We start from the raw sequence: 23,065 nt of genomic DNA on the forward strand, positions 1-23,065 counted from the left end.
TTCAAGGAAAACAATACTCTCTTTAGAGCATGACATTTCTTCAGAATGGTCATTTCTAGTCTCAAATCTGAATGAAGTTTTTCCTGTTTTTTTTTTTATTTCATAGCATTGATCACAGTGTGTAAATGTGTATCAGTGTGAGTTTATTTGTACATTTGATGTCTTTTTTTCCTCTTTCTGGACTATAATCTTCCTCCTTTACATGGTAACCTGCACAGAGGCAGGAACTATTCATTTTACTCAAGTGCATACTCATAGGCTAGTGCACACTTATAAGCAGTGGACTCTCAGTGAGTGTTTGTTGGGTGGATAAATGGAAGGAAAGATGAATAGCAAAAATGAGTATATGGGGCCATGGCCCCTGCTCACTGGAAAATGGACCCATCATATTTCCCTGTGCTTTAGGTGGACTGGAAGAATCTATGTCTGGAAATGCATGAGAGATGTGCTGATGGGTGGGATGGAGGCCATAACTTGTACACATACCTCTTTAGTTTGGATGCATATTTCTGTGTATACAGGTATTGCAAGAAAAGAGACTGTTGTGAGAACAGATGAAAATGAAAATTATATGGAGCACAAAGGTCAAGGAGTTAATTTCCTGAACTCTCATGATACTTTGGGTATGCCAAGCATTGTGCTAGGACATTACCAGTTTTTGCAGGACAAGGGTCTCAGTTGTGCCCAGGATGAGCTGATGCCAAGTAAGTGGACCCTGCAGCTATAGCATCTGGTAGGATAAACTGAGTCCTTATGTCTGTAAAATAATAGCTTATTTCTTTAATACATCTTTGGTCACAAAATGGGCTGGATATGTAGCTCAGTGGTTAAGCAACCCTGAGTTTAATCCTTGGTGCCAAAAAAAAAAAAAAAAAATCATGTGTGAATCCAAGTGTGAAAGTGATGCACCAACATGGGCTACAGGTGATGCTGGTGTTGATGATTAAACCAGTGAGTTTTGTATATCTTTTTTTTTTTTTTTTTTTTTTGGTACTGAGGATTGAACCGAGGGGGTGCTTTTACTGAACTACATCCACAGCCCTTTTTATTTTGAGACAGGATTCTATTAAGCTGCTTAGGGCCTCACTGAGTTGCTGAAGCTGGTCTTAAACTTGCAATCCTCCCACCTTAGCCTCCTAAGTCACTGAATTTACAGGTGTGCACTACCATGCCTGTCTTGTGAATCTTCTGTAGTTTAGAAAAAAAAAAAATTGGGACATGAGAAGGAATTGAAATGTAATCAAAAGATCCTCCCTCCTATAGAAGACAGACTCCTGAACTTAGTTAGGCTTTATCTTTCCACGTGTAACTTCAAAAATAATCAATCATAGGTAAACAGTCACCTTCCTTTGTCCATTGGCCCAATTCACAAGAAGAGTATAACTGAAGCAGCTAGAGAAAAAGAAGGGACAAATAAAAGAGCAGAAAGCATCACTTTGAGGAGTGTAATTGTCGGAGAAGGAGGCAGCCTAGAGTAATTACTCTCAGTTACCAGCCTCCACAGGAGTAATTGAACACCACATGAAGATGTTGGGGAGTTAATTACAGTTCTGACACGTGTAGCAACTCCAGGCCCTAGACTCAGCATAAAATTCATGTTTAGAAAATGAAAATAATCAGGAGACCACACATTTGAAATGTACCACTGAAAAGGGAGGGACACCACTAGGGCCACAACCACAATCATAGTAGGCCTCTTTCCATGCCCAGGGGTGAATGCCATGTTTATATTCCACTGAACCAATTGGCTGAGCGTGTGGAAGACAAATGTGTCCAAGGGCACTGTGTTATTTGCACCAGATAGATGCCTTTTACACTCTGTTTTGAGTCTCCGCATGGCCTGTCATGAAACACAAGAGCAAACACAATTTGCACAGGCTTTACGACATGAATGTTAGTGCTTCGGGAATGCACTAAGATCCTGCCAGCTGTAGCTCAGTAAGGGTCCAGGCCAGATCTGAGTCATCTTGCTGCCTTCCTCCCAGGAATCATTCCCTTTCTTACCCCATTCCTGCTGGCTGAAACACAGGGTCTGCCTGTCCCATATTTCCTTTGATCCAAGAAGATTCAACCTCGTCAAAGTGAACGTGGTTAGTAGCCCCTTAGCAGCCTTTGCTTTTAAGTGGGTTCCCACCTTAAGGTGTTTACTTCAAAGCAGTCAAACAGCTAGAACAGAGCCATCAAACAGTTGGGTCAGGCAGTTTTTGGACTAGTTTAAACCTTCAGAGAGGATTTATTTATTTATTTATTTTTTTACTATTTTATTTTATTTTTTTATTTTTTTTTATTGGTTGTTCAAAACATTATAAAGCTCTTGACATATCATATTTCATACATTAGATTCGAGTTGGTTATGAACTCCCAATTTTACCCCAAATACAGATTGCAGAATCACATCGGTTACACATCCACATTTTTACATAATGCCCTATTAGTAACTGTTGTATTCTGCTACCTTTCCTATCCTCTACCATCCCCCCTCCCTCCCCTCCCATCTTCTCTCTCTACCCCATCCACTGTAATTCATATCTTCAGAGAGGATTTAATGCCAATTCCAAAGAAGTGAGCCTGGGTCCTCCACTTCAGAGAAGTAAGGACTGAAGCAGAAACTGCAAGGGAAAACAGACAACAATGCTTAGAATAAAAAATATTTTCCTTGACCTATACAAGCAGTAACAAGAATTGCCCACTTAATTATGGCAATTCTCCCTTTCCTTTTGACACGTGGAATCCTTGCAGAGATGAGGTAAATTGAACTTCACCATCCCGGTTTTTCAAACTAATGAAATAAAATTGTTTTGCAAGTTTTCAACTTCTAACTTCTGAAGAATCATGCATTAAAAGAGGATCCAGATAAACCTCAGTGCACTTTAGTTTCATATACTGAATTTTTACTTATTTCCCATCATCTTAAAGCTACCAGAAAGAAATTTTAAAACACATTTTTTTAAAAAAAGGGTTCTGTTGATAAGAAGCCCAACTTATCAATGACATGCTAAAACCTGTAATAGTGACTAATTTCCTCAGCAGCATGCCTCAGTTTTATTTTTAATATATTCATCATAAAAAATTAATTAAACCAATTGCAATTGTTCTGTTTTTTTAAAGGAGCTTCAAAAGGAAAGAAAACTGGGGAAAAAATTATGAGCAGAAAGTGAGTAGAACTAACTTCCCACCTTCCCTTCACATATTTACTGACAACAGCTGACACAAGTGATAGAATGCAGTGTGGTCAGTAAGGAATGGGGGCAGAATGCACAGTTCCCAGAGGTTATAACACAAAGGAAGAATAGACATCAGAAGTGGTTATGGTAGTGATTAAGACTGAGAAAATGCCCAATTGCCATTTATTCTTTTTATGTTAGCTAACAAATTTGTCTATCTCCTTCTGATACTTATGATAAAATAGTATACATGACAGAATGATGCTACATGTCTTAACACATGTCAATGTGATTCTAGATATTTTATGACCAGAAATTCGTTGATGAAATGCTCTCTTTGGTTCTCTTATTACTCACTTGTTACTGAGACTGACTGGGGAACCAGACAAATTCTTAGCAGGTTTGTTCATTCATGAAATCATATTTAAGAAAGCGTGCCAGATTATCATATAAAGGAATCACGTTACTTACCCTGTGAGATGTGTTAAAAGCAAGCGTACTACAGATGGAAAGAGGTTTTTCTAGGAATTTCAATTGTGTGAAAGCCCACACAATATCACTGTATAGTTTCCACCCCCCCCCCTTTTTCTTTTTAATGATGAAGCGGTTTTAATTACACCATGACGCTTTACCTTTTTTTTTTTTAAGTAGAAAGAAGTTAATAAATGAGTACATGGAAAAATTGTTCCACCACCAGACAAGGCCAAACAAACCGTAAATCAAAGAAAAGGGTAGGGTAAAGGTAATGCTTAGAGAATCCTTTTGCCTGCGTGACTTTCAACCTCCTTCTCACCCTCTGATTGGCCTTTCCAAGGATTTATGGGGAAGGTGTCTAACAGAAATACAACCGGCTCAAGGCGGAAGCTCAGTCTACCTGTTCTTTCAGGTCGGAGAAATTCCCCAGGGGGAGAGATCTCCGCAGTTAGACTGTACTCCCACTCTCACCAATTCTCTCCAGGACTCTCCAAGCCACAAGGTTTTCGGCCACCTGGGCCAGGAGACGCTGTAATCGCGTCTTGTTTCTCTCTCTTCCCCCTCCCTCCCTCCCTTTCTCTTTTATCCTGCGGTGCCCTATGAGCGCAGCCCGCAGCCCGGGCACTGCCAACCAACTCCTTTTATGGTGAGAGGAAGAATTCTTCGTAGTTTCCACGCCCAAGCCTGGTACCTACCCACCCCTCCACCCACCGTGTCCGCGCGCGCACCCGAATAGGGTACAGCGCGCACGCACACTCCCACCTCTCCTCCCCACCGCTACTCCAGTGTGAAGTCCCAAAGCCATTGTTCTCCCTTCCCGAGGCACAGACGTAGCACCTCGCGAGCAGAGGTTGCGGGAAATAGCCCACTGGGAACCGCCAGGATCGAGGGAGATGAGACGACAGTTTTAGCGTGGTCTCCCTCGCCCCCTGCCCCCGACACTGGATGGAGAGTTCGGGAGAAGCTGTGAGGGTGCCCGGGAAAGCACCGGGGCTTCCCCTGATCACCGCCGGCGGTGCCCTCTCAGAAAGTCCGCGGGTGAGATTTTCAAGAGTCCCCCCAGCAGCGCAGCTGGAGCGGCGCTAGTCTGAGCCCGGCATCCGCCCAGCGGCGCTCGCCGAGGACACGCTCCGCCCCCTTCTAGTTCAGCCAATGGGCGCCTGGGCCGCGCGCCGTCTGTCTCCGCCTCTGCCAGGGAAACTTGAAAGGAGGAGAAAAGTTTGTACAGAGGTTGGAAGGGCGAGAGCGGAGCTCTCGAAACCCGGCAGCCAGAGAGGAAGATGAACAGCTCTAGGTCAGAGCCCCAGATTGCGTGGACCCCGAGCCACCCCCAAGACACTAGGAGCGGTCTTAGTGGCAGCCGCCAACTACGGTAGCCGTCCGTTCTGCCCTCGGCTGGGGAGGAGGGCGGCAGGAACCGAGGACCCACGCACAGTTCCACCTGCGCGCGCGGCCACACACCTGGACGCTACCTGCCGGTGGCCAAGACCTGCGGGCTCTACCAAGCGGGGACTCATATTTGAAGGAAAGGGGAAAAGTAAACAAAAAACTCAACACCAGTCTTCACTAACCCATCTGCTGCCCCTCCTGTTCTACAACTTTTTGAAAACTGACCACTCTGATCCCAGTTCCGGAAAATTGGCAGCCACGGAGACCCAGCTCCGAAAAAGCCTAAGGCTTAGTAAGTTCCACATTAAACCGGACGAGGCTGAAGGCAGGTTGGGGGCAGGTCCAGGAATCTGAGGCCTGAGCCTGGGCGCCTACGGTGCTGCTACAACCGCGTCCACTGAAGGTAAGATGGTGCAAGATGGGGTAGTGGTCATCGGGTAGACAGAGCAGTGGTCGGGTACTACCCCAGGAAAACTAAGAAAAGAGAGCAAGCTTTCCAAATCGTTTTCTATAACTTGATTGCTGTGAGAATTTTATCGACTCATAATCTTTCGGGAACAACAACACTGCGAGTCACTTTTCCCTTGAGATGGGTCTTGTTCATCTTGGCAATGGAGTGGGTTCGTTTGAGAGGAGGCGGCGGAGAGAATGGCAGTTATCAGCATCTAAATATTAATGTCAGTAGAGTGGTGCTGTTGGCAGGACGTATCGGGAGCCTGGGGATTTCGATAGCCGCAAGTCAGTCAGTGGCTACAGTCCAGAAAGTAAGATCAAGTTCCCTTGTCTCATCAGCAGAGTTTCTCGGGTAGGGGTCTAACACCTTACAAGTAATAACTTCCGCACACTGATCATTTTCCTGTCGCTTGCCATCCCTAGACCCAGCATCGTTCCGCAAGGCTGTGCACTGTCGACCACCAACATGTCAACGCCGGCGGTTAATGCATCCGCCTCCTCGAGTCCGGACCGTCTGAACAGCCCCGTTACCATCCCGGCGGTGATGTTCATCTTCGGGGTGGTGGGCAACCTGGTGGCCATCGTGGTGCTGTGCAAGTCGCGCAAGGAGCAGAAGGAGACCACCTTCTACACGCTGGTATGCGGGCTGGCTGTCACCGATCTACTGGGCACTTTGCTGGTTAGCCCAGTGACCATCGCCACGTACATGAAGGGCCAGTGGCCTGGTGAACAGGCGCTGTGCGATTACAGCACCTTCATCCTGCTCTTCTTCGGTCTGTCGGGCCTCAGCATCATCTGTGCCATGAGTATAGAGCGCTACCTGGCCATCAACCACGCCTACTTCTACAGCCACTACGTGGACAAGCGACTGGCCGGCCTCACTCTCTTCGCCGTCTATGCATCCAATGTGCTGTTCTGTGCGCTGCCTAACATGGGCCTCGGCCGCTCTCAGCTGCAGTACCCGCAGACCTGGTGCTTCATTGACTGGACCACCAACGTGACGGCGTACGCGGCTTTCTCCTACATGTACGCGGGCTTCAGCTCCTTCCTCATTCTCGCCACTGTGCTCTGCAACGTGCTCGTGTGCGGCGCACTGCTCCGCATGCACCGCCAGTTCATGCGCCGCACCTCGCTGGGCACCGAGCAGCACCACGCGGCTGCCGCCGCCGCGGTGTCCTCTGCTGCCTGTCGGGGCAACCCCTCTGCCTCCCCAGCCCTGCCGCGCCTCAGCGACTTTCGCCGCCGCCGGAGCTTCCGCCGCATGGCGGGCGCGGAGATCCAGATGGTCATCTTACTCATTGCCACCTCCCTGGTGGTGCTCATCTGCTCCATCCCGCTCGTGGTGAGTGGCCGGGCTCAGGCCTGTTCTGCCCTTTTCCCTCATCCACCCCTCTCCTCCTGCTCCTTCTCTTCCCTCGGATTACTTAATTGCGTCTTCTCCAAATAGGGGCTGGAACCCCCCACAGGGCCTCTCTGAGAAAGCCTCTGGGGAGGCCTTCTGAGTGCCCAATTTTGAGACTGGGAGAGGGGTGCCTTCCCCTATATGCCCTGAATCTCTTTCTCCGAAAGCCTGGGTTCCTCCCCCTCCAGGGACAACCCCTACCTACCCCTTGGTGCTTGACATTAGTCCCCGATTGTCTGGGAACACACACCCCTCTCTCTGTCACCTGTGGAGGGAACCTCTCTGTAGGGTGACCTAGCCCAGTCCTCCACACTGACAACTTGCAGAGCCTGAAAACATCAGGGGTGATGATCTCTCTTGCAAACCATTTCTTAGGCCAATGGGGCTTTGGGTGTTTTGTTTTATGTAGAGCTTTTGGTTTGGTTATGTTTCCTTAGATAAAGTAGCATTTTAGTGCTAGAAGAGATAGCCAATGCTTTTGAGCCTTGCCTAACTCCTTCACCTCACAGAGGAAGAAGGGAATAATTGCTGAGAATAATCTAGCAGAAACTACACAGTGAGCTAGGTTCCCTGCTCTTTACCATGCTGTGCCTGGGAGAACATTTTAATGCATACAAATTATAACTCTTGCACAGGGCATGGCCCAAACTCAGGTTCATTAGTTCTTTCTGCAGGCCAGGAAAGTAATATTTCTGAGGGGGCCAATTATGGACAGGCTGATTTATATAAGTTAATGGATTTGAATACTCAAATAACCATGAGAGGTACAGTAGCTTTATGGAGGTTTATGAGATTTAGAGAGGATTCTTATTTATTGCCCAGACAAAATTCTACAGTTTTTGTGGCCCTTAGGCCATCAGACTCCAAACCCTGCTCCTATAGTATTGCATTCTCTCTCTTACAACTTCTAATTTTGGCCTTTGTGCTGTATGTGTTAAAGTTTTGGTACACTTTATTTTCAGGACAACATTCTCTTTAAAGTTGCCTTTGGATTAACTTTTAAAATAAGCAGAAAGGTTCAAAGCCTACCTACTTCTCTATTTTTGCCTGTTATTAAGATGGAATGCACCAGTAACAGACAGGCAGGTGAACATAATTCTTTATCTAGTTTATCTTGAAAGAAACTAGTTCTAAGTTCCTCCATCTCTCTAAATACTGCATTCCTGGAAATTACAAAACACCGACTCAAAAAAGAGATGACTGCTCTTTCTTAGTCTTATTGGAAGCAAGAGGAAATACATGTAACGGGCTATTGTTCTTTCCTTTATTTTATTAATACTGTCCAGGATTATTTGATATAAAAATATTATATCTCTGATAAGTGACTGTAAATGGAAGGAACTTAGAGGTGGCTGGGAGCCAGCATACAGTAGCTTCTTGCCAATTGGTGTAAACAGAAGTAAATATAATTGGCAGAAGAGCCTTTAAGCCATTCCAGGACCCAGTGTAATTTACAGAGTGAAGTCACACTTGAGCCACATAAACATATTTTACTGTCTGTGATGGCAACTCAGGATCAAGTGAGCTTTTGTAAGAAAGCACTCTGCCCCTGCTAAGGTCTGGGTTCCTTGGCCTCTGCCTTATGTTTTGCAGAACAGTAAATGACAAAGTGAGTGGTTGTTATTTACAGAACATCCACTTTAAGGAACTAAGGAATCAGAGCTAGGAGGTTAGCAACAAGCTCATACTTTCTAAATGTTTTGGTTGGAGGTGAGCATGTGAAGCTACTGATTCCTGCAAATCCACGGATACAGGGTTTTCCTCCATCATCATGAGAGGCATTCTATTATAGACTGACAGTAGACTTGGCCCTAAAGTATAGGACCATTTATGACAAAGCCTTTGAAATTATTTGAGGACAATAAGTTGTTGTACTTGTATTTATGGTCTGCAAATTAACCATAGTTTAATCTAACAAAAAAATGTCAAGTCTGTAGAAAGTCAGTAATATATAGTAGATAATTAAGTAATCTCAACCTGAACATTGAAACTGGCTCAGTTAAGAAGTAATCATGTTAGTCAAGAACTTACATAGATTTTGTGAAGTAAGGAAGCTTACAAATCGTAGTGGCTTAGTTTTTAGCCTTAAGTTTTGACTACTGAAAACTAATTTCAGAATCAGTTTAAGTGTAAATTTTTAAGTAATGGGATATTATATTATTACCCATCCACCCACGCACACTTCAGCAATTAAAGAATCAAAAGGGAAACATCCACAATTACAGTCCTCCTTGGCTTATTTTTGCAACATTCTTTTTCACCTTTCTCATAATGTAATTTAAGGTTAAAGCTTCTAAACTCTCTGGCAGTTAAAGCAGCAGGCTCTATTTTCAATTGCAGGGAAACTAATGAAGCATCAATTTTAACTTTTATCCAATAAAGTTGTTGCTAAACCTATCTGAGGAAAAATCAAATCCTTTGAATCACTTGGAAAGGTTACCTACCAGGGTATATATAGTTTCTTTTTAAAATCTCAAGGAAATTTGAAAGCTTGACACAAAGTAGTAGAGAAATATGAAGCCACTGGAAAGCAGCCAAGTTTCTGTCTTTGGGACACCAGGAAAGAAAAAGCTACAGTGGCTCTAAGAGGGTGTGTGATACTGAGTTTAGTATAAAAGGTAAATTTCAGTCTGCTATCAAAAAATAAATGTTTTATAAATAGATCTGAGTCTGGAATGGAAATTTAAGAAAGGTTGGGGAATTCATTGTGCTGAGCAGAACCTACAGAATTGTCTGAAGTGAATCATAGTCAATGAACAAAAAAGGTAGAAAGTGGAAGTGAAATCCATAGGAATATCAAATGTCAAGATTTGATAGGAAGGTGGTTCTTGTTATTTTGTCTTTTGTCTATTTGTAATCAATCTTGTTTTTTTTAATTTTAATACAGGAAAAGCTGAATAAATGAAAGAGTACACTTAAATAAAAGAGGATTGAATTCAGAAATGTGCAAGCAAGACAACTTCCTAACATCCCTGTGTTAAATGTTGTAGCTAGATCAATTTCTGCTACCTAATCTTGCAGTTACAGTACTAATGTTAAGATAATGATTGTAATCAAATATTTTGCCTCAGGGCTAAGCAATTATAATGTAGGATTTGGAAAGGCATTTTCCTTCATGCACAGGCAAGCCAAAGCCATATTTATTTATTTTCTTTTTCCTTACTCTGAATTAACAAGTATTCATCTCTACTGGGAGTGGAATAGTCAATTTGATTAATCTTCTGCTTGGGTCAGATAAAATTTAAGTCCTTAGGAAAATAACTTCCTGTGAGTATCTATTTAGTTGCTTACTATAAACTAATTGTCTCTATAAAGACAAGCTAAAGAGGTTGTCTTATCTACATATTTCCAAAGAATGTAATCCCCTTTTCTTTATCTTAAGCATACTTTATCATTTATTCAATTTTCCGGTGTTTAAAAAATCCTAAGACTGATTTCAAATAGAAGAACAGACAAAATTACTAGAAACTAGTTGATCATCAGCATTTGACCAGCAAAAGCTTATCAAAGCAGATGAAAACTGTATAAATAGATGCACTTTTTTATTTAAGGCAAACTGGAATCTCATTATAAAATAACTGATGGGATTTTAGGTAAGAATTACATTTGTGGGTAATAGAATAAGACAGTAAATTTGGGTACAATTGCAGTAGAATCGAAAAGATTTGATTTTTTAAATAACTTTGGCTAAGTTAAGAATAGCAATTTCTAGAAGCAAGTTTTTTAGTCATAACATGAAATTGCAGACCCAGTAGTAAGTAGCACCTTGAACACAGCAGAATAACACACAAAAAAAGTGAGGTATTTCCACATCTGACATCTCATTTGAATCTTGTAAAAGCTCTGGGAAGAGAGTAGAGCAGACTGTCCTTTTCACCGTCTCTGCACGCCAGCTTCCCTAGCTGCACATGAAGAATTTTTCAGTTGGGGCTGAATTTGTAGCTTAGTGGTAGAGTGCTCACCTAGCACGAGTGAGGCACTGGGTTTGATCCTCAGCACCACATAAAAATAAACAAATAAAAGAAATGTGCTAGTGTCCATCTACAACTAAAAAGATATTTAAAAAAAAGAATTTTTCAGTGAAACTTACTGGGTTGCTTGGGTGAATCTTAGTCAAATGCTCCTTTCACCACCCTTTGCTGACCTGTCAAGTCTTGGTTTCATTGAACACCTACTAACAAGATATTTTTCCCCTAGAGCTGAAGTTATTCTTATAGTCTTCTTAAAATGTTGAAAATGAGAGTTTAAAAAATTTAGAAATAAATTTGCAATGTAGAGATTAACTAACAGAGATTAACTTGCCTGCAATAAGTGTTCAGTTAGTGACCCAGAAGGAATGGGAAATGAGGTCTTTAATACCACCACAGAGTCAGAACTCTTTCCATGATCTTTCACTTCAAAAAAAAGAAAAAAAATGGTAAGACCTTCTAGTAACAGCTGTGTCAATTCTGGACTCTTCACAAGGCAGTGAGTGAGATAACTGAGCACACACAGATAATTCCTTTTATGTTCTTGGAACAGACCAAGTAGCATGCGTGCACAAATCCAGTTACAGATCTTGGTATTTACTGGAAAGTACTACTATTTTGAAAATCAATTATTAAATTGTTCTGATTAAGATTTCAACATTCTTTTGTCAATTCAACATTCCCTGCAAACAGGTTGTTCTTAAGTAGAAAGTACATGTTTTTAATACCATGTCATTAACCACATCCTAAAGTTACCCCCTACCCACATTTTTCAAATTAATGATCTATTCCACAGTGGCCAAGTGTCCCTATATAGGTTACAAGAAAAACAAAGAGAGCCAGCATATGTGTTCTATCCTGGACACTGTAGTACACACTTCAACAACTTATGCACAAATTGTAAGAACAGCCAGGATTTGAACAGAGGTTTATTTGATCACAAAGCTCCGGCATTTACCTCTACAACATGTAGCCTCCCTTGAACTTTCCTATCATTACACCTTGTGAATTTATCAAATCCTCTCCAAGTTACATTCCAATGCTCTTGAACCCTAAGCTCTAATCAGTCTCAGAAAGTTTGAAATATTTTCATGTATGACAATATTAGTGAAAATCATGTGCACAAATCTGCAGCTACTACAGCTTTTAAAAGTCACCTTTTAAAATTGGCTGAAAGTTGAGGTATTGCTTGAGTTCAGTGAATTGTTTAGGATTTTTTTTTTCCCCCTCTGGCTCAGAGGTTCTGTTTTATCATCAGCACAGTCTTCCAGCACTGGAAACTGCCTGCACTTGTTTATTTGTGTAACATATAGGGCCCGTTGGACATGAGTGCCAGAAAAGTTTTCACCTCCCCGCATGACATTGAAGTACTGCTGTAGATATTCCCATCCTAATCTGGGTTTCCCTCCCTTCAGGGAGAAAAAATCAAGTAGCCTTTAAAGTGATGCAGAAGTTGCTAAATTTATTCAAACATTACAAAATACATGAACTTTTTGTTTTAGATTCTTCCCCCATGTCTATTTGAAGTAAACCTCCTTTGAGAATATTATTCAAAGTAAAACTCATCATTCATATTCATTCTTTTCAAATAATTTGACCTACTTTTAAGGATGCTTCTCCCTGAATTTAGAATTTGTGTTTTCTACTCATCCTTCTGCTACCCTGTGAACTCCCCTTTAGTGAGGAGACATTAAAAGCCAGGTTTAGCAGCTTGTACTAAATTGTAAGCTTTCCCCCGCAGCATTCCCTTCTGCAGTAGTCAGAATTAATTATAGCTGTGGATGAAGTGAGGCACAGAAGTGATACTTTCCTTGCCTCTCATCACCTTTGACTGTGAACACCAATCATCAATTATTTTTCAATCCTCTGACTTTTCTAAAAAGTCACAGAAATTTAAAAATAAAATGCTAAGTCCTAAAATTCCTTTAAATAGCTATGAATATCATCCCATCTTAACTATTCAAAAATTTTCCTCCTTAAAGTAGTAACCATGTTTCCTTTGAGGTTGTGGTAAAGAAGCAACAAGCAACATGACATGTCAATGTTTAAAATCTCAGAAATGCAGTATTCAGACTTGTCCAAGATTCTGGTCTGAAAGAATCTTGGAAATGGCTGTGCAAAATGCATCCTAGGGAGGCACCCTGTTACCAGACGCCGGGATGGAGCAACACTGCCACCTAGAGGCACTAAAGCCTCAAGTCAACACAAACCCTGCCACACACAGAGGACCTGACAGTGACAGATATAGAAGTGTCATTTCTTTTAATCTTAGAAACATAATATGGGATGTGAGTAAAATATAGACCTCATGCATTTTGCCATTGACTCCGATCGCAGGAAATAATTCTTAAGCAGAAATATAGGCTTGTAGAACAAAACAAAATAAAAAATCATGGAATTCATCTGGAACCTGGGGGCCCAGAACAGACAACAATGTGGGGAACTCTGAGAAGAACCTTCAGGTCTCAGTAAAAAATACCTCATCTGAGGAAAGTCTCAAGGGAACATTTAGTTCCCAGGTATCACTGAGGACCTCAATCAAGCTTCTGGAAAGAAGAAAACACAATGCTTTGTTTTACTAATTTTTGTGAAGATTTTTTAAAGAAATCAGTCAAGCTTTGTCTTGATATCATCATTTATCCCAGCATAGTTCCTGCAAGTATTTTAAGAGAAGACTTCATATACTGCTATTCATTCTTTATTTAGCTGTCTTCCAGAGATCAAAATGATAATTTCATCTTAAAGTCATTGGATCACTCTGTTTGATGAATTTACAAGTCCACAATTCTTAATCTTAAATCTGTAGGGCCAGATGTGTTTCAGAATTCAGAATTTCAATCAGTTATTAGTATGTCATAAAATGTGTGATCTTTCCATCAGATCTGGGAAAGTGCCCCTGGAACAAAACAGAAATATTCACTCTAATATGAATAAATAAAACTAAAAATAGTATCATAGTCAGTTTGGATCAGATTTTGATGCCAAGTTTGGGTCAGGTTTTGCAACCAAGTAAGTTCCCAAAGCAAAACGACGGAAGACCAACAAGATTTTCTTAATGAAGGATCAGTGGACCTATAGCTGATTAATATCTAAACTTCTGTTAAGGAAGACATAGAAATATAGTTAAATGTCATTGATCTAGCATCATCCAGGAATGGTTTTCATATAAGTTGAATTCTGAAAATTAATGAAACTTATTTGAAACATTTTGAACTTCCATTTTTGTTGTTTTGTCCACATTGTTGTAAATTTTTCTAAAATATCACCACCTTTTTCTGATGATTCATAACAGCATGAATCGTTAATTATTATACTATATGGTAAAGGCAGCAATGTCCTGAAGTCTTGTTAAATTTAGAAATATTTGCTTCTAATTCATAGATATGGGCTCTAGGTATGCTCTTATGAGTTCCTTTTTCTCTTTTTTATAGTTTTTGTTTATATTTCCCAGCTTTAAGAATTGCTGGGACTAGGGTTGTAGCTTAATGGTAGAGTGCTTGCCTAGCATGTGTGAGGTACTGGGTTTGATCCTCAGCACCACATAAAAATAAATGAAAGTATTTTTTAAAAATATAATTGCTTTTAACTTCTCCCTAAAATAATTATCAAAGGCAGGTAATACTGACTAAATAATTACTAAATAGATGGCAGCGATCTCAAAAACACATTTTATGTGAATTACAGATGAAATTTTTACATAAATGATCCCAGTGTGATTAGAAGTAAGATCTAGATTTTTTAAAAAAATATTTAAATTTGAGAGTATACACTTAACAAATGCTTTTTCTAAGGAGCAAAATAATAGTTTTCTGTAAGTTTATACCAATTTATGCTTTTTTCAGTGAATCATTCAACATTCCTAGAAGCTGACATTATTTCATTCTTCGACTTTGCACATGGAGCTATCCCTCTTTGAAAGTTATTTCCTTCCTTCTATATTTAGCAAATTCCTACTCATCCATCACAACTCAGGGCTTCCTTTCCTCCAGGAAGTGTGTCCTCCAGGTCTGGATTAGCTGAGCTCCCATGTGCACACCTCTCTCATATCATTAAATCACTCCACAGTAATAATTGATCCACTTTTCGGTCCTCTGGACTGTACATTACTCTCTGCCTTCAGAAAGTTTATGACATCTAGTACAACTTTTTGTCCCTAAAACCTACCATAATACCTAAAACACAGCTCTCTGTAATGATTAAATGTTTAGCTGATTTTAAAAATGAGTATCATATAAAATATATACAACAGCTGCTCGGATAGGGGAAATCAGTAGCTCTTGGATAAAAAGAGATTTCATTAGAATGATGAAAACTTAAAAGCACTCACAGAAACTAAGTTAGCAAAATGCTTCACAAGGAGACTTTATTTGTTGAGGGACAACCAGCACCCCACCAGGGTAGTTTCCTGCTTAGAAGACTGAGAGCTGCCTGAGCAATAGAAAATCTGGAATAATTAGATAAAAGTAAGAGACAGAACCAGAAAAAAAAATACATATATATATAAAGGAATTGGAGCACCTGATAGGTTTTCCAGCCTTGTTAGGAGCTGGAACTGAACAACTGAAAAATGGCTCCAATTCTTTATTTAAGCAATAATACATCAAAGGAAGGGATAAGGTGTCAGGGGGAGGAGTCTTGCTTCTCCGTGTGGCAGGGGTCTTGTAGTAAACAGGTTGATTGGCATCTTGGCAAAACACACCCACCTCTGATTGGCTGTGTTTCCAGTGGGTCACCCCCATCTCCCTCCCGTGCTGTGCTGAACTTAGAGGCAGGGAGGAAGTCACACGTACTGGGCAGTCTCAAACCAGCAGGGTTGCCCCTGGGAGTTCCCAGATACCAGACTTTCCTGTCGAATGGCTTCCGTGTCCTTTTTAGTTCACACACAGTTCACGGATGACTCACGGTATTTATTCATATGTTTCGTGCACATACATTGCATTTTTGTACACCATCTTTGATCTACGCAAGATATTCATAAGATTCTTACAAAAATATTTATTTATACTAACTCCAAACAAATGTAATTGCATTTTTGAAATAACCGGTTATTCTGAGGTTCATTGTGTAAACTGCCCTTTTCTTGGAAGTTACTAACAGAAGAGAGCTGCTACCTAATATTGCTATCATAGATATAGCATTTAAGCGTTTTCCCGGTTGCTTAATTATAAAATCTAAATGTGGGCATCTCGTTTATGCAGGTGCGTGTATTCATCAACCAGTTATATCAGCCAAGTGTGGTGAGAGAAATCAGCAAGAACCCAGATTTGCAGGCCATCCGAATTGCTTCTGTGAACCCCATCCTGGACCCCTGGATATACATCCTTCTACGAAAGACAGTGCTCAGTAAAGCAATAGAGAAGATCAAATGCCTCTTCTGCCGCATCGGTGGGTCCCGAAGAGACCGCTCCAGACAACACTGCTCGGAGAGTCGAAGGACGTCTTCTGCCATGTCCAGCCATTCTCGCTCCTTCATCTCCCGGGAGTTGAAGGAGATCAGCAGTACATCTCAGACCCTCCTCTACCTGCCAGACCTAAGTGAGAGTGGCCTTGCAGGCAGGAATTTACTTCCAGGCGTGCCTGGCATGGGCCTGGCCCAAACAGACACCACCTCACTGAGAACTTTGCGAATATCAGAGACCTCAGACTCCTCACAGGGCCAGGACTCCTCCGAGAGTGTGCTACTGGTGGATGAGGTTGGAGGAAGGAGCAGCGGGGATGGGCCCGCTCCTAAGGGTAACTCCCTGCAAGTCACATTTCCCAGAGAAACACTGAACTTATCTGAAAAATGTATATAGTAGCTAGGGAAAGACAGCACTGTTTCTGGAACCGTCTAAAATCCTGTGCAATAGCCACATTAAGAGTTTAGCTGTGCTCAGAAGGGCTGCTTTCATCCATGACTCACAATAGAGAATAGTCAGGCTCTTGAGCACTTTCAAACCATCAAGCTGATTCACCTGTGTTCAGGGGCCTGCAGCACATTGGTTGCCACCCTGCTAGGACACAGGACTACAGCCGCAACTTGATGGCTAGGAGGAAATACCCTCAGTTTTGTGACTGGATGGGAGGATGGCAGAAGTTATGCTATTTTCATAACATCAAGAGCTTTCTGTCTGGCACACAGCAGAGGCCCAGATACCAGAAGGGCTCTATTTTAATAAACTATGAGGACTACTACCTTATGGCTGATTTAAATGTCTCACTAAAGCATGAAATGTGAATTTTTATTGTTGTAAATATGATTTAAGGTATTTAAAGTATTTTCTTCTCTATGAGAAGGTTTATTGTTGATACACGGTATAATAAAGTTATGATAACCCCTCTCCTCCCAGTGTAACCAGCTAAAGTTGAAGATGTTAGATTTTTTTTTTTCCATAAAGAAGTTCAGGCCAAAGTGTCAAAAATAGATACAAAATTTTTGAAGAAAGAGTTTAGTATTGACAAAGGAATAAAGAAAACACATCCTTTAAGATGTGAAAATTATAGTCCAAAATATTATTATTTCCAAACTATGTATAATAGTGGAAATTATTTTAGTGACATTACACTTATTTATCCAGAAAGCTGTGAATTCAAGAGAACCTGACACGCTGGGAAATTCAACTTTTGTTTCCACTAACTGATACTTTTTAAAATATAAAATTTTAAGTGTTTACCCATAATTGAAATGTATGATATAAAAACTCTAAGCAGTTTGTTTTCCCCCTAAAAGTGTGCATAGTTTTGCTTGCCTAAGAAATGACCTAGAATATCCTTTAAAATATAAGACAAGTTGCACCTTAAAGATTTTATTTTGAGATGTAGTTAAATTCATCTTTTACATGTGTCAAAAGAGTGTCATATGATTGTATTGGGCACATAAAGGTCACCTTCTAATAGTTTGGTGTAGTACCCAGTGATGCTGTACATGTATTTGAAGGACCTTCCTAAAGAAATATTAAGCATGTTTTGTTGCTTAAAGTGTTTTTGTGAATTGCTTGGTTGTGATTAAATTCTGAGCCTAATATTGATATGGTTTTAAGAAGTAGTTGTACCAACTGAAATTATTTGGGGGATTATAATAAATAAATGCATTCCAGCTGAGTTCCATATCCTCAATTTGGAAATTGTATGGTCTTCATTTCAGGACTTCTTCTACATCCTTTTAAACAGAATTTTTTTAAATGTTAAATTATCCTGAAGAAGTTGCAAGAATAGTACAAAGCCTCAAATCCACTTAGTAGAGAATAGATTAGAAAACATGATCCAAGTGTACACAAGTTCAACAGTTTACATGGGTGGTGAGTGAGATAGTGTTATGCTCTAAAAGCTGCATGTAAAGTACTCAAATGGTTATTACAAAAAATGAGCACAAACTTTTGTTCCCATTTTCGATTTCTCTAGATCAGTGCTTCTCCAATTTCAGTCTGCATGAGTCATCTGGAGAGCATAGGAAACACACACATGGTTTCGGATTCAGTAGGTCTGGGGTATCAACATTTCTAAAAAGCTCCTGGGTGATGTCAATGCTGCCGGTGTTAGGGTACACTTCAAATGGGAATGATCCCGCGGAATGAGGTCATGATTTTCTCTTGGCAAGTTTTCAAAGATATTTTTTAATGATGTCAGAAAAATAGGCCTATCATCTTCACAGATCTACCAGCACAGTGATTCTCTCTGAGGTAGGGATGATTCAAAAAAGGAGTAAGCAGCTTCAACTTCTAAAAATGTCCTATTTTACTTGTAGAGAAGGATTTTGTTTTGTCTCAAAACAAAATCCTTTTGAATGGCATCAGAGCAACACCTAGATTTATATACAAGTGAATACATACATATCCATCACCCATGATCATGGGGAAAAACCAAAGCCCCACTCATATGAGTTAAAACTATTAATACTCAAGACACAATTTCATTCATCTTCACTTCAGGTTCACCACTGGGGCAATGATTTGGTTCAATCTTTTGAACTAAAATATTCATACACTATAAGAGTTATAAAAGTATACACCTTTAAAATATTTTAGTAATATTCACAAAATTAGGCAGCTATCACTGCTAATTACAGAACATCTTCATAATCTCAAAAAAGAAATCACATGCCCACTTACAGCCAGTTCCTCTTTTCCTCTCCCCAAGACCCTAGCAACCACTCTATCGCTATGAATTTGTCTATTCTGCATATTTTTAAAAATATTTTTTAGATGCAGATGGACACAATAATCTTTATTTTTATGTGGTGCTGAGGATTGAACACAGGGCCCCACGCATGTGAGGCAAGCACGCTACCACTGAGCTACAACCCCAGTTCATATCCTTCATATTTTTATTTGTGTCTAGCTTTTTTCTGTTAGAAATATTCCAAGATTCACTAAAATTGCAGCATGAATCAGTACTTCAGTTCTTTTTTGTGGCTGAATTGTATCCCATGGAATGGATATATATTTTGTTTATCTATTGGGCACTGGGTTGTTTTCACTTTTGGGGTATTGTGAATAATGCTGCTAGGAATGTTTTTGTATACAAGATTTTGTATGAAAATATTTTCAATTTTTGGCATATACCTGGGAGTGAAATTGCTGGGATATGGTAACTATAAATTCAACACTTTGAGGCAACATCAAATTGTTTACTCATGTAACTGTACCATTTTACATCCCCACCAGCAATGTACAAGGGTTTCAATTTTTCCATATCCTTCTCAACACCTGTTATTGTATTTTTTTATTACAGTCATTCTATGGGTATGAGGTAGTATTTCATTGTGGTTAGATTTACATTTTCCTGATGACTAATGATATAGAGAATGTATTCACATCCTTATTGGCTATTTGTATATCTTCTTTGGAGAAATGTCTATTCAAGTCCTTGGTCCACTTTTTAATTGACTATATGAGCCAATTGTTGCATTAACATTTGCTTTAATTAGCTAAGGCTGCCACAATGAAATACCACTGGCTGAATGGCTTAAACAATAGAATTTCTGTTCTTACAGTCCTAAAGATCAGAGTTTAAGATAGAAATGAGGGCAGGTTGGTTTGTCTTGAGGCCTCTACCCTTGGCCTGCAGATGGTCACCTTCTCACTGTGTCCTCATATGGCCTTTGCTCTGTGTGCTCATTGCTGGTATCTGTGTCTCCCTTTTTGTCTGTCTCTGTCTCTCTCTGATATGATACCAAATGAACTGGATACCACCTCATGCTTACAATCTCATTTAACCTTAGTTTCTTCCTTAAGGGCCTTAGCTCCAAATACAGTCATATTGAGGGTTACAGTTTCAACAAATGAATTTGAGGACACATAATCCAATCCATTTTACTGCTGAATAAAAGCAAAGCCAAGGGAAAAGTCTTGTTCAGTTGTCTATTTCATAATTATTTGTAAGACTTAACTTCTATGTAATGCAAAGCTTATTTTGTGGTTGTTCATGATGATGATGATGATGATGATGATGACGACGACGACGACTTTGTTGTTTTTTGTTGTGGGACACATATTCAGACTGTTTAGAGAGCCTCAGATTTTCTGTACAGGAAAGTTCTGATTGTCTAGTAGCTGGTATTGAATCTAACTGGGTCGCAATAGGCTATGATGGACAGGAAGGTAATTTTAACACCATCTCATAATCTGAGACCATCTCCACCGGGTCAAGTATGTTAGAAAAGGTAATGAGATTGCTAGTGGTGCTTTGACCAGCAAAATCAAGAGTCTTTTCCAAAATGACCACTAGCCCTCTCCACAAACTTTCTGTTGGAGCCACAAACACAAAGGCCATGGAAAAATGTAAACACAGTAATATTTACTGTTATCTGTGCCTTTTGGCCTCAAATGTTAATGCAGAAAAATCCATATTACACAAAATACTCATTTTTCCAAACCTCCTTGTACTAGTGTCAGAAAAAAATAAGCCATGATATTTACTCTCTTTCACCACTCCCTTTACCTCATCTCTTTCTCCAACAAAACCCAAACCTGAGTCTAAGACCCTGTGATCATTATCTTATGACTGCTCTCCAGGTGTGTAAGAAATGGAACCAGAGTTTAAAAAAGAGATGGCAAGGGAGAGCATTTGACCATATGGCTTAGCATGGATTGCCCTGGGAATAGCTAAAGCTTTAGTGCCAGGCTAGAAGCACCTTAGAAAAAAGGAAGAGAGAGAGAGAGAGAGAGAGAGAGAGAGAAAGCGAGCGAGGTCTCTGGTCCATATATCAACAATTCTACCATTCATTCATTCCCTTTCCTGGCCATACACTTTAATCACCACCATGAAAGAGAAGACCAGAACACCAAACAATTTATGTCCTAAGGGGGAAAAAAAATTTTTTTGGAGCCAGGGTCTTGCTATGTTGCCCAAGCTGGTGGTCCCAAACTCATGGTCTCAAGCAATCCTCCCATTTCAGCCTCCCAAGTAGCTGGGACTATAGATATGTGTGCCACTGCATCTGCCTGTCCTAAGAACTTTTAGTAACAGCAACTCCATTCACTAGATCTGAACAGTAATGTAAGTTTTTTTTTCTTTCTTGAGAAAGGGTGAAACAGGACTCAATATAAAGGAGAAGCAAAGAGAATTCTAAGAATGATTTGGGGGTAACCATAGATTTCTTAGTACACAAGAAGCACAACCATTAAAAACAAACCTATAAATTGGACTTCATCAAAATTTTAAATGTCTGTTCTTTAAAAGGTATTATAAAGAAAACAAAGGGAGAAATTATTCGCAATACATAAATCCCCAAAATAACTTTTATCTGATATAAAAATTCTTATAACTCAATAACCAAAATTAAAAAGACAAAATATTTGAACAAAAGAAGACACAAAAATGTTAAATAAGCCTATGAAAATATGCCTTGCATAATCAGAGAAATGCACATTAAAATCTCAATGAACTACTACTACACATTCATTCAAGTTGCTCAAATTAAAAAGACTGACAATACCAAACATTAATATAGATGTGAAGCAATTGAAACTTCTTTAATAAACTGCTGGTAGAAGGCAAAATACTTTGGAAAACAGTTCGGCAGTTCCCTTTAAACTGTCACATATACTTATCCTAAGACTCAGCAATTCCATTTCCTAAGCATTTACCTAAGACAAATAAAAATGTATGTCCATTACACAGAACTGTGATCTATGTGCACAGCAGCTTTATTCATAAGAGAGAAAAACTTGAAACAACCTAGATGTCCATCAACAGGAAGAGCTAAATAAATTGTAACATATTCATACTGTAGAATACTAAGCAATAAATGGGAACATATTACTTATATACACAATAACACAGATGAAATCTCAAAAAAATGCTGAACAAAGACAACTCAGATACAAAGAGTACATATTGTATGATCTATTTATTTGAAAGTCTAGAAAAATGAAATCTAATTTATAGTCACACAAAGCAGGTTAAGTAGTTAAACAGGGCTGGCTGTAGAGTAGAGGGGAAGTGACTGCATAAAAGCTTTAGAGACCTTTTTGGTGATGGGACATAAATTTCCTCTTAATAGTGAAGTGGCTACATGGGCGTTTGTTTACATTTGTCAGCTCACCAAACTGTAAATTAAAATGGTTGTATTTCATTATGTTCAAATTATATTAATTTAAGAAAGTTGACAGGAGTAGGAAGAGGATACCATAATTCATTTCATAGTCTTCTCTTCCAATTAAATGTACATTCTATATTGTGGCTTATCCTTGTACTAAATAAGTAGACCTTGTAAATATCCTGAAGAAATTTTTAAGTTGCCTTATAACTAATATTTCTCATTTTTAATAAAATTTCCATAATTGAAAAAATGAAAATTAGCCAAGAATTCCCCCATTCATTTATACTAAATCTCATTTTTACTTTGAAATAAAAGTTTTGTGGGAGCAGTAGGGGGGATAGGAAGGGCAGCAGAATAGAATAGACATTATGATTGATGTATGTACATTTGATGTATGTATTATATGTCAAAATACATTCTGCTGTCATGTATGACTAAAAAAAATAAAAATAAATCGTATGGCAAAAAAAAAAAAGAAATAAAATTTTTCTTAAGAGTTTTGAGTGAGTCATTTAAAATAATCCATGTCCCCTCATGGTCTCTTGAAGCACTTGAGAGAAAGTCAAATAGGAGGAGAGTGAATATATCAGATTTACTGCTGAAGATAAATGATATAATAAGTTAAATGATATAATTTAGGTCTGTGCCAACAACATTCACCTCATACTGTACCCAAAATTAAAGATAGCCTGCT

The 23,065-nt window shown here is 39.7% G+C and overlaps 1 protein-coding gene across 1 annotated transcript; it reads left to right on the forward strand.

Annotated features, from left to right (window-relative positions):
• Positions 1 to 4,836: 4,836 nt before the first annotated feature.
• On the forward strand, positions 4,837 to 17,945 carry Ptger4 (prostaglandin E receptor 4). The gene is made up of 3 exons (XM_046468262.2): positions 4,837 to 5,430; positions 5,904 to 6,822; positions 16,049 to 17,945. The coding sequence occupies exons 2-3, from the start codon at positions 5,947 to 5,949 to the stop codon at positions 16,643 to 16,645; spliced, it is 1,473 nt and encodes a 490-aa protein (XP_046324218.1). The 5' UTR covers positions 4,837 to 5,430; positions 5,904 to 5,946; the 3' UTR covers positions 16,646 to 17,945.
• Positions 17,946 to 23,065: the final 5,120 nt, after the last annotated feature.

This window comes from Marmota monax, unplaced genomic scaffold, assembly GCF_021218885.2.
Source record: "Marmota monax isolate L192 unplaced genomic scaffold, Marmota_monax_Labrador192_F-V1.1 WCK01_AAM20220418_F8-fsc00120, whole genome shotgun sequence".
Classification (NCBI taxonomy): domain Eukaryota; kingdom Metazoa; phylum Chordata; class Mammalia; order Rodentia; family Sciuridae; genus Marmota; species Marmota monax.